This window comes from Etheostoma spectabile, unplaced genomic scaffold (assembly GCF_008692095.1).
Source record: "Etheostoma spectabile isolate EspeVRDwgs_2016 unplaced genomic scaffold, UIUC_Espe_1.0 scaffold00018250, whole genome shotgun sequence".
In the NCBI taxonomy this organism is placed as follows: Eukaryota; Metazoa; Chordata; class Actinopteri; order Perciformes; family Percidae; genus Etheostoma; species Etheostoma spectabile.
In genome coordinates, this window is record NW_022604179.1 from 530,040 (window position 1) to 544,876 (window position 14,837).

Below are 14,837 nucleotides of genomic sequence, written 5' to 3' on the forward strand. Positions count from 1 at the left end.
TTGGAGAACTCCATCTGCTGAGAGATGTGATTAAAAGCTCATGAAAAAGTAACTTAGTGGACCTTGACTTCAGATATCTGTCTGTTTCCTCAGCCAATAATTAACTTGCACTCACCAACTCAGAAGTTGTATCCTGCCTAAAATCACCTTCAGTCATTCTTTCCTCACACAGTTCTGCTGAAGTCTTACACAACCAGTAAACATCAATCACTGCCATTAGTTCAAGTTGTTTAGATCCCAAAACACCCTGTAAGCATCAACCTTAAATAAAACGTTAATTTTAAGAGCTTTATTACCATTATGGGGTTTAAAGACAGTTTAAGATTTTACAGTCGGGAATAAAAAAGTTTTATAAGGGCTATAATAACTAAAGAACAGGTGTTCATTTAATGATACTGAATGGTAACAACTCAAGCTGCTGACACTGCAATCTCAATGGGTTTACAATAAACATTATATTTTGCATTACATTGGATTGTAGGTCTATTTTCACCCTTTTTGTTATTATTTTTGTCACCTTTTTTAATGTGATAAAAGGCGTTGGTGGTAAATGACGTCAGAATAAGAGTGTCGCCTGTGTGCCAATAAACTTCAGATAAATAAACTGGGCATTTATTAACTGTTGTGGGTACAAGAACAATGGATTTAATTGATTCCCGACATTGGAGTTTAAACCCAACTTTATTTTATTCAACTTTACATGGAGGATTGATTTTCTGTGTCCACCATAGTAAGGGTGTGACTTCTTACTTTAAAGTTTGGTATCCAACTGGGGAAAGAAAACAGAGTTTGGGAATAATAATTTAACTATTGGCAAAATATCTCATACTGAAATCGCTTTTTTCTAAATTTTTTAAACACTATTATTTGCTGCATATCTAAACGAGATAAAACTACACAAAATATGTAAAATTCAAAATATCTATGAATATCTATGTACCTTTTTCTGATTGACCATTCATTATTATTTATTTTTGTCTTGTAATTTGATAGTTTAAAAAAAAAAAAAAAAAAGTCTCGTGACTCCCGTGTAAAACATGTGGGTTGCGATGCGGCGGATGTCTTGTAAACGTGTTGTGACGATACTGGTCATATGACTGTAGAACCTGTTTATCACCACTCCTCTTCTGTGACTGTCCATGCTGTTTACCCGCAGACAGCCGTCAGTGTTTCGGCTTCTCTGCTAGCGCCGCCAGCCTCCTCAGCACGCTCGGTGTGTTAAAGATGGCTGGAACGGTTTCAGTCGTCCTGTTGTCAGTCCTGCTGTCCGGTGTGAGCGCCGGGGTGTTTTTCAACCAGAAGCAGCCGTGCTATGTCCGCACACCGAGGAAAAACGACTTTGGACTGAAGTAAGTTCAACTTTGTGATTTTAAGAATGACAAAGACTCGTAAACTAGTTGCGGGGAAAAGCGTTGTTAACTAACGTTAGCTAACGCTAGCTCCACACAGCAGTTAGTTGGCTTCTTGCTGAGACAACGTTAACTTAGGCTGTGTCCGAAATCACTATAGCTAGTGAGTGTGTGTGAATGAGTAAATAACGTCGGACACAGCCTTGTCTGTGTATGTCTCCAAGGCAGGTTACATTTACACTCAAATGTGAGGAATATGCCTTTATATAACATTATGTCATAACGTTACATTATAGCTAACTTGGGTGTAGGGAAAACAAACACAAAACAGTCAGGGAGTATCAAGTAGTTTTTTTTCAGTTTTCAATGTCATTCTCGTTTTCTGAATAAAGAAACTAGTACAGACTTGTAGTAAAACAAAACGAAACCAAAAAGAAATAATTACGTGTTGTCCTCATCACTATCTAGAAATGTCAAGGTTTAGTGAATCACAGATTGAGGACGTTAACAGCAGCTATCAACCCTTAAAGACTCATTAATAGAAATCTAAAACAAGAGAAACATCCCAATATTTCACATTTAGATTTTGTTTTTTTGTGTGCAGTTTACCTCCCAACAGTATGTAAATGTCGTTTAAAGCCTTAAGTGCTGTACATAGAGTATGTAATACGGTTAAGAATATAAAATTCCTTTACGTTATTTAAAGTTTTCAAGATAAATATCAGATTTATTATAATTGTTATAATTAATCTTAAAGACTGTAGCTAACTTTTATTTTTCAATGTATAATACAGTAAATTACAGCCTAGTTTCAAAGATCGGATAATGATATTTCACCTAGAGCAGCTAAAAAGGGGTTGACAGAAAATGTAGCTGCGCCTGTTTTGATGATTGAACAGTTAACATCTTTTTTTAAAGCAAAAATGCCAATATTTTGATGAGTCCAGAACAAAGGCATTCTTGCAGCCTGCAGAACTAATGTATCTAATCACCTGTCTATCCACAGGACTGCTCCTCGTCCTCATGAGTATTTAAACATTTCTGAACTGCCCAAATCATGGGACTGGAGGAACATTAATGGCACCAACTTCGTGAGCACGACCCGCAACCAGCACATACCACAGTACTGTGGCTCTTGCTGGGCCCATGGCAGCACCAGCGCCATGGCAGGTATGAATCATTATTTCCTCCTATCGGGGACTTAAAACATGCTGAATCATTGTGGTTTGGTGGCAGGGTAGAACAGCAGGTCCTCACATGACTGTTCAGGCACCTTTTTAATAGAGAATGGAAGTTTCACTTCCCCCTTTAACAGAAGTGATTACCAGGAACTGGTTGTGGCATTTTTTTGTTTTCATTTGTATTATGAATCTCTGTTTGCTCTCGCACCAGATCGTATCAACATTAAGAGGAATGGAGCATGGCCATCTGCCTATCTATCTGTCCAGAATGTGATTGACTGTGGCGATGCCGGCACTTGCCATGGAGGAGATCACTCTGGCGTTTGGGAGTATGCTAACAAACACGGGATCCCAGATGAGACGTGCAACAACTACCAGGCTAAAGACCAGAGTAAGTGTCCTTAGTGCACAAAGTAATGTTTACAACACTTTCCCTGTCTGAGTCTGAGCTGTATCCTGATTTATGGTATGTCCCTCTCTAAAGAGTGCAAACCCTTCAATGAATGTGGCACCTGCACCACCTTTGGCGTGTGCAATATTGTGAAGAACTACACCCTGTGGAAGGTGGACGATTTTGGAGCTGTCAGCGGGAGGGAGAAGATGATGGCAGAGATCTACGCTAAAGGGCCCATCAGGTTTGCAGTAAACAACTTGCTCTCTTATGTAATTGTTTAACTGCTGGGGGACATTGGAGTTTTGTAGATCCATGTCATTATTCCAGAGCAGCTGTACACTATCTGATATCTGTCATTGTTTCACTTTTACCCAATGGAAGAAAGTAATCTGTGGTGGCTTTTTTCTACAGCTGTGGGATTATGGCCACAGACAAGCTGGATGCCTACACCGGAGGTCTCTACTCTGAATATCAGGAGGAAGCTTTCATCAACCACATTGTGTCAGTGGCAGGATGGGGAGTGGAGGACGGTGTTGAATACTGGATTGTACGTAACTCCTGGGGAGAGCCATGGGTAAGTCTTTGACGAACATTGAACATCACACAGTCAAAGTAGAAACGGTTGTCAGATCTACGGTCTGCTTTCTGACACGAGTCGTATGAGTCATTTTCATTCTGTTTTATAAAAATGTCACCAAAAAGTCCCCTAAAAATTCTAGAAAGAGTCTCCTAGGTATTTGAGAGAGAGAGAGAGAGAGAGAGAGAGAGAGAGAGAGAGAGAGAGAGAGAGAGAGAGAGAGAGAGAGAGAGAGAGAGAGAGAGAGAGAGAGAGAGAGAGAGAGAGAGAGAGAGAGAGAGAGAGAGAGAGAGAGAGAGAGAGAGAGAGAGAGAGAGAGAGAGAGAGAGAGAGAGAGAGAGAGAGAGAGTCAAAAACTCAGATAATCTGCTTCAACAGGACTGTGTGGTTTAATTAGATTTGACTGAGAGTGACAACTCCCTTAACATAAACAAACAGCCCCCTGTCATAGAATTTAATTATCGCTGAACTCTGGTGTTTATAAAATGTCAGAAAATTATGTAAAATGCCAATCACAATTTTCCTAAGTGGAAAGCAACGTCTTCAAATTGCTTGTTTAACCAACAGTCAAAAGCCAAAGTTATTTAACTTACTATCACATCAGACAAAGAAAACCAACAAATTGTCACAACTAAGAAGCTGGAACTAAGGAACGTTTGGCTTGAAACAGGATTATGATTCATCGATAATCAAAATAGTTATTAATTCATTCCCCAACCCCCCACAGGGTGAGAAGGGCTGGCTCAGGATCGTGACCAGTGCTTACAAGGGAGGAAGTGGAAGCAAATACAACCTGGCGTTGGAGGAGGACTGCATGTACGGAGACCCAGTTGTCCCCAAAGCCTACCTATAGAGGAGACCAGGACCCACAGTGTCAGAGCTCGTCACTTTACATCCACTTATGTCTTCCTGTCTATGGGCAAAGGAAAACCTTTTATTTGTAAAATATTGGAGATATTAGAGATCTGTTTTTTTACAATTTTAATCAGGAAGTTGAACTCTCAGTGCCAAGGTCTTCCAGCTGGATATCGGACCTGCTTGAATCAATGCTGAGTATGTGAGTTTTACCACAGTGAAAAGGGTGAAACATAAACATTGAGTGGGAAGAGTGAAACACATCAGTATAACTAATTTCGGCAAAATTCAAGCATTGCATGCTGAATAGCCATTAACACTGAAAAGATGCAAAAGTTCAAGAGTTCATGATCAAGAGGACATTGACCGCTTTCGTAGTTTTTAGATTTTTCCATTCATACTGCCTCAGCCAAAGAACACAGTGCTTATAATTTTTCCTGAAATGTTTTGACTCTGAATGTTTTTAGTGTGTGGTTGTTAATGTATTGACAACATTACACTACACCCTGATAGAAAAACAGAAACTAAAATCTAATTTTAGTGTGCCTTACATGCACTGGCAGTCAATAGATTTATGTAATTTTATATTTGTTTGTTTTTTTACGCTTGGCAATGTACACATCAGAAATTCTGGAAAAATTGCAATTTTGTTGTTTTTAAACTGTGCTAATAAACACAGCCTCTTCAAGTGATGCTCCACATGAAATCTGTCCTTTTTAAGTATCGATCGCTTTGACTGTAGGCCTCAAACGTGTCAAAGGTTTGGGATTCTGTCAAAATTCAACTAAATAGCTCTGTGCTATGCAGAAAACAGGTCTGTTGCTGATCTGTACATTCTGTGGGGTTTTAGCTCTTTATCACTAGTTTGTCATTGCATGTCACTATACAATGAAATTAAGATGACATCAGTCACTCACTTAGCATAAAGATAAAAAGTGATCGTGTCATCAACAATAAATAGATAAATAATATTAAAATTAGAACAAGAAAACCAGTGCATTAGCAACACAGTATGGTTCCAATCCAGTTTAGCCTAAGCTTTCAGCAGCTCATTATGGCCCTGGGGAAAAGAAGCCATTTCTCATGAGGTTTGTCTGCATCCTCATGGTCCTAAGCCTGCCTGAGGGGAGAGTGTCAAAAGGCTATGGCCAGGGTGAGTAGGGTGAGCAGGTTGAGCTTTGATACTTGCTGCTCTCCTCTGTTTTAAATGCCGAGACTCATCTGACCTTGCCCCAACAATCAGCACCATGGGTTCTTCTAAGCAGTTGTCTAGAAAACTGAAACTGAAAATAGTTGACACTCACAAAGCAGGAGAAGGCTATAAGAAGATAGCAAAGGGTTTTCAGATGCCAATATCCTCTGTTCGGAATGTAATTAAGAAATGGCCGTCATCAGGAACGGTGGAAGTTAAAGCAAGATCTGGAAGACCAAGAAAAATATCAGACAGAACCGCTCGCAGGATTGTGAGAAAAGCAAGTCAAACCCCACGTTTGACTGCACGATCATCCAGAAAGACCTGGCAGACACTGGAGTTGTGCTACACCATTCCACTATAAAGAGATACTTGTACAAATATGGTCTTAATGGAAGAGTCATCAGAAGAAAACCTCTTCTATGTTCTCACCACAAAAATCAGCGTTTGAAGTTTGCAAATGAACATGTAGACAAGCCTGATGCATTGTGGAAACAAGTTCTGTGGACCGATGAGGTTAAAATAGAACTTTTTGGCAAGACAAAGGTACGTTTGAAGAAGAAAAGGCACAGAATTTAATGAAAATAACCTCTGTCCAACTGTTAAGTGGGGGGGGGGGGGGGATCAATCATGTTTTGGGGTTATATTGCAGCCAGTGGCACAGGGAACATTTCACAAGTAGAAGGAAAAATGGATTCAATCAAATTTCAGCAAATTTTGGACGCTAACTTGATACCATCTGTGAAAAAGCTGAACTTAACCCTTGTGTTGTCTTTCCGTCAAAATTGCAAAATCAACACTTTTGTTGACACTTTTAATCAATGTTTTTAACTTTTTATTAGGTTTTTGTCCCGTTTTTTTCAATGTTTGTCACTTTTTTTTACGTTTAACACTACGTAACACTAACTTATTAATTTTAGTTTGCAGTTGTTGGAATTTATGGTCAGTAAACCTCATTTATAGAAAATTATATCTAATGTTTAAGTTATACCTAATGTTTAAGTTAGAAAAGCAGAAATTATGTAGACTAAAATTAAAGGAAAGTATGTTGAGGGATAATCAGACTGGAATATGTCAACTTTTACTCAATACTATTTCAAAACCAATTTTTTTTTTTCTCAAATGCTATAAAATTTAATAAGACGTCCCAAAATTAATGAAAGTAGAGATTTGTACTTGGCAAGGAGCGTTGTGTGGAATCAATGTTATTTTGGGGAATTAAAAACAATATTGATATAGGAAAACGGGTCAGTGTGACCCGAGGACAACATGAGGGTTAAAGAGAGGATTGCTTCTACAAATGGATAATGATCCTAAACACACCTTAAAAATCCACGGTGGATTACATCAAGAGGCGTAAACTGAAGGTTTTGCCATGGCATTCACAATCTCCTCACCTCAATCTGCCTCTAATCTGTCATTTGATACCTTTTGGAGATTGTTTCCATCTTTTCTTGGCTTCTTTATGCACATTAATACAAATTTTTACTTGGCATGCCCAAACTTTCAAGCCCCACTTTATGTCCTAAAGGCTTGGGGGAGGGGCACCAATGATTCTCTGGGCTGTTCTAATTATTCGCTGCAGGTCCTTTCTCTACTCAGTGGTGCAGCTGGAGAACCACACTGTACAGCTGTGTTCCAGCACACTCTCTATTGTGCACCTATACAATTTGTGAAGAGTTCCTGCGGGAGCCCGGTGCCTCTTAGGGTTCGCAGGAAATAAAAAATAAAAAAGTCTCTGCTGAGCCTTTTCCCCTCTGTCCTATGTGTTCACTCCCCAGGTCAGATCCTCCGCTAGATACACACCTTGGTATCTTAAGCTTGGGACTTGTTCCACCTCCTCTCCATGTCTCGCAGGACTGTTGTGGCTTCTGTTTCTACATGTCCTAAAGTCAATTATTATTTTTATAGTTTTGTTGAAGATTAGGTCGTTTGTGCTGCACCATGATACCAGTAATTGGACCTCAATCCAATTTCACTGATGTCAGATAAGATAGATGTTAATTTAAACTGTCTGCATTTGAAAGAGAAAAATATTATTGAGAAACTTCATCTGTTCCCATAATGTATGAAGTCTTAATCCATAATGGGGAAATAGTTTTACTGCTGAGCATTTAAACCGTTTTATAAACGGACATGATTTTTATAATTGATTTGATTCAAAAATGCAAGAAAATTTATAGTTAGGTGTTTATTTTAAAACAGCTTTAATCAACGTAAAATATAGAAAATCAAATATACAGGGGAAAAAGAAAATGTTGAGCTGCATCTTCGGAGGCTTCTCCTTTGAACCAGTCTGTCTTTTTTTCTGTTCTATTACTGTACAGCTCAGTGACATTTGTCTTTTTGTTGCTTCAATAGAAACGAATCGTTCACTTGGTCAAACTGAACCGTCCGTATCCAAGCTATGTGCTCCAACATCCAGCAGAGCGTTCGGCTGTCATGGAGAATACAAATCTTCTGTCAGGTTTTCCAAGAACATTTTCATTTTCTTCTCGCCATCAGTTTATCATGATGAAGTTTGACTTGCAATGAGCTGAAAAACAGGGGAACATGACATACAGTCTTGTGCTTCAAGAGGTTTACAAATTTAAATACTCTAAACCCACTACACTTAAACTGTAAATGTTATTTTGTGTTCTAGTTTTACTTTATGTTCATGCGTGAAAACCACTTATTTTTTGTGTACTTGCAAAGCTCTTGTTTGTTGAACGTGGAAGCCCGGACTTCATCAGGATAATGTACATTTTCTGGTCAGTCCATACTAGACCTATATAGTCACTTCACAAATTGTTAACTCTTTATATTTCTGTGAGTGATTTTTATGTTTGTGAGATATGTGTTGTTGTTTTTTTTAAGATAATTATTTGGGTATTTTTAGGCCTTTATTTGACAAGACAGCTAAAGACATGAAAGGGGGGAGAGAGGGGGAATAACATGCCGCAAAGGTCCACAGGTCAGAGTCGAAACCTGGGCCTGCTCTATCTATCGGCACGTCACTTACCGATGAACTCTGCAACCGGGTCATTTTCTCCCTCTGTGCGGATCGTTCCGGCGATGCTGTCGTTCTCGAGGATGGGCAGGAAAAGCTGAACAAAGTCAGATGTGTATGGAGGCGCGATCACATCCAGCACCTAAAGACAAATGTTCAAGTTTAATTGGGTTGTTCTAAGGTTTGATTCAAAACACAAGTAACACAAGTCCTCTGATGGTGTTCAAGGTTTGTTTATGTAATCAACATTTATTAACCACAGTAAAACAGGCCTGGTTTCAATTAGGATCACATTAAATCTGCAATCACTTTTTTGGCCACTTGGGAGATGCGTATCTACATTGTATCTTTTCCTTTTAAGTTGATATTTCAGAATGTCCTGGCTTATTCACATTATTATCATTCATTTGGAGTCGTTTGTGGCCACCTGATTAATTTAAGTCCAATATTCACTTTTTTCAACAGTTTTTGGTCTACGGAAGAAAATATCTGAGTTGTTAGCTGCTATGCTTGCTAACGTTAAAATGTTTTTAAGTTAATTAATCTCAAATTCATACACGCAATATATTATTCATGGTAAGGGTGGGTAATGGATCTCCTGAAATCAAAACATTTTAGGGCCTTTAATGTATCAAACATAGTACTGTGGGGACCGGCAGACCCCCTGTAACTTCTGTGAAGGAGGAGAATACTAGAGGTCATTTCCTCACGTTCCCAGGTTTTCTCTATTTACCACTAATCGAGATCAGAAGCAGATTTTACCTCAGTGACAAAATATCTAATGAGGGAGATGTCTGTGTTGAGTTTCTCCAGACACTTGCGAATGTATCCAACAACGGGCAGGACGTAGCCACGGCTCAGCAGATGAACCATTCGGTCCAGCAGAGTCTTCTTCAACTCCAGCTTGGGGGAGGGGGGGTTAAAACAAACAGTCAGCTAAGAGGTTGCACAGTTACAACATACTGAAATAAGAAGAAGTAGAGTATCCCAAACAGACCTGCTCCATGACGTCCAGCTGAGAGTGCTCTGTCTCAAAAAGCTTGATGAGCAGCTGGAGGACCTGCGGGTGCAGCAGCTGGTGACACGTACAGATCTGTGTAGAGTACGCATTCACGTTTAAAATTTAACTACCGTCTTAATGAATGAAAATATTAAGTTTAATCTGCTAGTGAGGTCATACCTCGTCCAGTAAAGCTAAATGCACCGGTGTGTGGTCTGTCTGCAGCTGGAAGTACCGTGGCTCAGACACTGTCCAGTCCACCCATTTCAACACCCCCATAGCAACTACTGGAAACCTGAAAGGAAAACACACACGCATGCACACACACACGGCGGGCTATTGAACCTCAATTCTTACATGACTTTATATATATATATATCTATATAAAAATATGAGATCTTGGTCGTCTACTCACCGAATGCACTGGTACAAAGTGCCAAGTTCAGCCACTAGCTCTGTGGCTCCTTTGTTCTCATTGCAGCACAGGTTGTGCACAGTCTCTATGGCCTTGGAGGTGGATTTCAGCTCATCTTTGTTGATGTTGACTCTCTTGTTCTGAATTAAACAGAAAGAAAAGTGTAATGTTTAAAGGAGAGTTATGAAGCAGCTGTGAAGGTGAAACCAGCAGGTATATCTGTAAGGCAATAAGTTATTAACAACTAACTAGCTTAGCCAGTTAATAGAAATCAAACGATAACTGAAAACTGCCATTAAGTGAATTTAGTTGAACTAACAACCAACTACTCTAAACCAGTTACTCAGTTACTAACACACATATACATCAGCAAATTCATCCCTGTTTTCTGTACCTTTTTCCATGTTTCAACCACACTGGCAGCGTAAGCCAAGATGTGGATGTATTTGTGTTTATGGTCTTGGTTAATCTTTGATCCGGGCTTAAACAGTGACTGCATGAACAGGTCCAGAAAGGCAGGCACTCTGATCTAAAGACAAGTAAGATTGATATTTCAGCATCTTAACAAGCATGTAGTTGACAGAAACAGGGTCAACGACGCTTTGTCTTTACCAGCTCCACAGGAGGCGGGTCCATGCTGCTGAACATCTTGAAGAGAACTGTGATATCTGCAGGATTCAGGGCTCCTTTAGACAACATGGCACCTAGCGCCTGGCAAGCTCGAGGGTAGGCGGCTGCTGTGCCGAGCGCGAGGGTTATCTGACTGGCATCGTGACCTCTGTGATATAAGCCACAACCACAGAATTAATGTAGTGCAGATTTGAATGGATTTCTGGTCGTACAGGGCATGCCATGGTGAGATTCAGATGAAAAAGAGACAGTCACCTCTCATGCGCTGACTTCTGCACCTCCTGGCCGATCCTACGAACAGCTGAACCGCCCTGTTCCTCCTGAGACAGGATGGACATCATCGCCTGGGCAAAGAGGTAGGTGTGCTCGCCATGACAGACCATCTTCTACACGAGAGAGAAGGGAACACCTCAGCATGCAGCAAACAGAGGAACAGAAGAACACCACAATGTGTTGTTAACATAACACAGCTTGTTACTTCTATTTTGGACTAAACTCTCAGTTCATAAGGCAAGGAGGTAAATGATCTATGGAAAAAAAGAACCCTTTAGACAATAAAATGTATTAAGAAGAGTGAAGAACGTCACAGTTTCTAGATGACTTCTTGCTGGTTTTGTCTGATGGACCAACAGTCCAAAATTCATAGATACTCAATCTACAATGAAAAAAAAATGGCAAATCCTCAGATTTGAAGAGTGGGAGTCAGTGATTGTCAGTTTTGCTTGATAAATAAATTAAAACAATTCATTATCAAAATAGTGGGTTTAAGGATTAACTGTTTTAGCACTACAATCAGGGTTTTAACATGTCAATCGTGTATTTAAAGAACTGCAAGGTACAATGTAAAAGGACGTATTAATATGTGAATATTTGAGAACATAAAACCAGATTGAAAAAACATACGATTTACGAAACACTCACTGTAAAGTAACAGAAGCAGGACTCTAAAAATAATTGTTAAATGGAGATGGCATTTCATTTCATAGCACCATGGTTAATGAAACATAGAAGCTAACGGGCTCACAGCAAATTCTGGCAGGTTCTTCTCCAGGTTTTCTTCTCCTCCATCCAGCAGCGTGGCCAAAGATGTCCTCAACACCCGGGAGAAAACTTCCAGCTGCTGACATGCTGTGGACACACTGGTGATCTCACCTTGATAACCTGCGTCTGAAATGAGCTAAACACACACAAAATATATGTTCATCTTCTGAGGCATTAGAATGTAAAAAGTGAACTACAGGCGGAAAATAGCACTTGTGCTAAAAGCCAGTACAGTGCATCTCTCCTTGTTATTATGCAGGGTTAATGTTAATTTGTGCAATGTCCCTGTTTAAATAAAATAAATTCTAAAAACAACGCAAAAACTGCTTAGCTTCACAAAACTTAAGAGGCATTGCCAGTTCATATCAATCTTTCATTGTATTGAACTTTCAATTATTTGGATTTATAAATTTATCAATTATTGTTTAGGTTGTAAAAGGTCAAACATAATTACCAATATCTATTTTTTTTCAAACAAACTTTTCTTTCCCTTTATTCCTCCTTTTACAGCACATGTTGGTGACTTTAATACAAATTGACTGCCTCCACTCTAAAGCATTATTACATGTCCTATACCTCTGGACCAGGAATTGCTTTACTACTACTACTACTACTACTACTACTACTACTACTACTACTACTACTACTACCACCACCACCAGTACTGCTACTACCACCACCACCACCAGTACTGCTACTACCACCACTGTACCTTCACAGTGAAGTTGAGCATCAGGCAGTCTGGGTGAGCCTCTGCCAGTTTATAGAAAAGATCCCTCCACGTAGTGTGTGCTATCATCTGTTCGAGCCACGCAGGAGTCTGAAAACACAAAAGACTGTATTGGTTTGATTCATAATAGCTTCACTTACATGTAACCGTGACAACTAAATCTTTTTGCACAAGATTTCCGGGACTTGTGATCATTTGTATTTGTAAAATTACCTCTCCCTCGACTGTGAAAATGGAATCAGCTTTTTGGGGGTCAAAGTGTTTAATCAGGAGACTCTTGAGGTGATTTTCTACTCGCTCTTGGACCTGAGCAGGCTCTACACCTGTAATCAAATAAAAGAAATTACAGATTAATGAACAGTCATCAATGAGGCACAAGGTTACAGTCGGAGGAAGAGGAAGAGGAGGAGGAGGAGGAGGAGGAAGGGGAAGGTTGTTGTTTTTGGCACAGCCTGCTAGTCCGGAAAACATCACAGGACCTTGTAGTCCTCTACCTACCCATCTGGATGAGCCACTCTGCCAGCAAATTAACGGTCTGAGCCACAGCAGAGTAGTTTTCAGAGAGAAGCTGGATGACGTGTTCTGGGGAGCCGCCTGACTGGAAATACCTGAAAAAATATATGGTTTCTATGGTTACATTCTCAGTGGGTCTTTAGGATATACGTGTGCTCTCGCATTGGTCAAAATACCAGTCTTCCTGTGCAGTGTGCAGTTACTTTTTTGTCTTGTTCTTATTAAGAAGTGTTGGTAATTGGGATGATGGTGATAGTGTTGTGTTTGTATGAGAAAACAGATGCTTACGTTTTCAGGGTGTTGAAGATGGCCGGCTCCATGATGTAATCCCGGCTGGAGAATTTCTGAAGACAATCTTCCTGGATTTTCCCATCATTTTCCCCTTCCACATAATCCTTCACAAAAGACCATTGAAACATGTGTTTATGCATCTGCAATAACTCTCATGTCTTTATAAAATATCTATTCTCTTTATATCTTTTGCATACAGTAACATTTATAGCGTGACAACAACATTAAAAGTACAGAGGAGGAGTGACTTGTGCCACAGAAGAGAATAAACAATGAACAACGTTTTCGTGACACTACCGGATATATGCGACTTATTGAGCATCATCAGATTTGAAGCACAATAAAAGTTCAATAGCAAAATAAAGAGACTTTCCATATGGGGTCCTTCTTCTGGTCTTTTCTCGTTAAATGCATGTGTTAGAGAATAATAATAATACATTTCCTTTGGTGGATAAACAGTTTGGCTGAGAAATTAGTTTTTCTTATCATACTATCATTAGACTTTTAACCAATCAGAACAAATGTGCCATTTTTGATTGTCATAATAGGTTCTGGGGGGTCGTGTCTAGATTTCTTTAACTGTCTATAACCTATGACTTTGCGAATGTCTCGCGAGATAGTTAAGGTTACGAGAGGTTGTCGTGTAGCGATCTCGCGAGAGTTATCGCAAATTTTAAACTAGAGTTCTAGACACGAACGCCTTTGAGCACAAATGGGTTAATAAACATAGCGTGTGTGTTATTGAAAAACTGATTAGGCTTCTACTGGAGACAGACATTTAAAGCTTTATCTAAACAACCTACTGCCATTTAATGGTACGGAATATAATTACAAAAATAAAATGCGGTGACAGAGATCAAATAAATGGTATATTCAAGTGAGCTGAGTAACAGTTAACATCCATGTCCACACGCTGCAACGTTAGCTAGCCTGTAGCTGGCTAACGGAGCCGCTGAGCAGCTGCAAGTTCAATCCATGCGGAACATCTTATCAGTGCATCTGTGTGACACATCCGTCTCTCTGTTAGCTGACCGTTAATGCAGCGTTGTCACAACAAACCAGCAGCTAGTGTGGATAGCTGCAGCTAAGATAATGCTGCTTAGCTAGCTAGCTAGCTAAAGTAACTAGACTCTGCACAGCAACAAGTCGTCAACTCACTATGGGACCCTCCCCCGTGCCTTCCCAGTCTCCACCGCCACTGTAATATTCCTCGTCCATGATGACGGGAGACAAGTAGCGTCGATCTAGCGACAATAGCCCAGCTGTGCGTTTTAAATCTTGACGTGACTTTGTTTTCCGGATGATGATGCTAGCCTGTTTAGCTAGCAAGCTAACAACAACAGGACGGAAAATGGAGGGTCGGTGGACGGCAGGCCACGCCCCCTGCTTTGACATCTGTTGGTATTCCCTGAGTCTTGTCGCTCAGGAACAGCAGGCGTGATGAACAGACCGACGAGAATTATATTTGCAGCCACTGCACTGGAAAATAGCCCAAACAAGATGGTGAGACGGCTCAGGACTTAAAAACAGTGTTTCCGTTCATTACCGAAATGTAAATTGAGTGTGTGAGCAAAAAGTGAGTCCATTTGCGCACATTTGAGCATTTTGCAGGTACTGTATATGCACCAAATTAGGAAGTAACCTCAAGAGACAACTTAAATATATTCAAACTTTGAT

General features: G+C 39.9%; 2 protein-coding genes across 2 annotated transcripts; one reads left to right on the forward strand and one right to left on the reverse strand.

The window, feature by feature from the left end:
* The first annotated feature begins 1,080 nt into the window (after positions 1–1,080).
* On the forward strand, positions 1,081–5,048 carry LOC116679808 (cathepsin Z-like). Its single transcript, XM_032509253.1, has 6 exons — positions 1,081–1,349; positions 2,356–2,519; positions 2,742–2,921; positions 3,015–3,165; positions 3,336–3,498; positions 4,229–5,048. The coding sequence occupies exons 1-6, from the start codon at positions 1,225–1,227 to the stop codon at positions 4,352–4,354; spliced, it is 909 nt and encodes a 302-aa protein (XP_032365144.1). The 5' UTR covers positions 1,081–1,224; the 3' UTR covers positions 4,355–5,048.
* Positions 5,049–7,727: 2,679 nt separating this feature from the next.
* On the reverse strand, positions 7,728–14,556 carry LOC116679807 (negative elongation factor D). Its single transcript, XM_032509252.1, has 15 exons — positions 14,319–14,556; positions 13,158–13,264; positions 12,855–12,964; positions 12,570–12,679; positions 12,339–12,446; positions 11,610–11,762; positions 10,841–10,971; positions 10,568–10,733; positions 10,350–10,484; positions 9,956–10,095; positions 9,721–9,835; positions 9,538–9,633; positions 9,303–9,443; positions 8,553–8,682; positions 7,728–8,084 (listed from the first exon to the last, which is right to left on the reverse strand). The coding sequence occupies exons 1-15, from the start codon at positions 14,553–14,555 to the stop codon at positions 8,050–8,052; spliced, it is 1,914 nt and encodes a 637-aa protein (XP_032365143.1). The 5' UTR covers position 14,556; the 3' UTR covers positions 7,728–8,049.
* Positions 14,557–14,837: the final 281 nt, after the last annotated feature.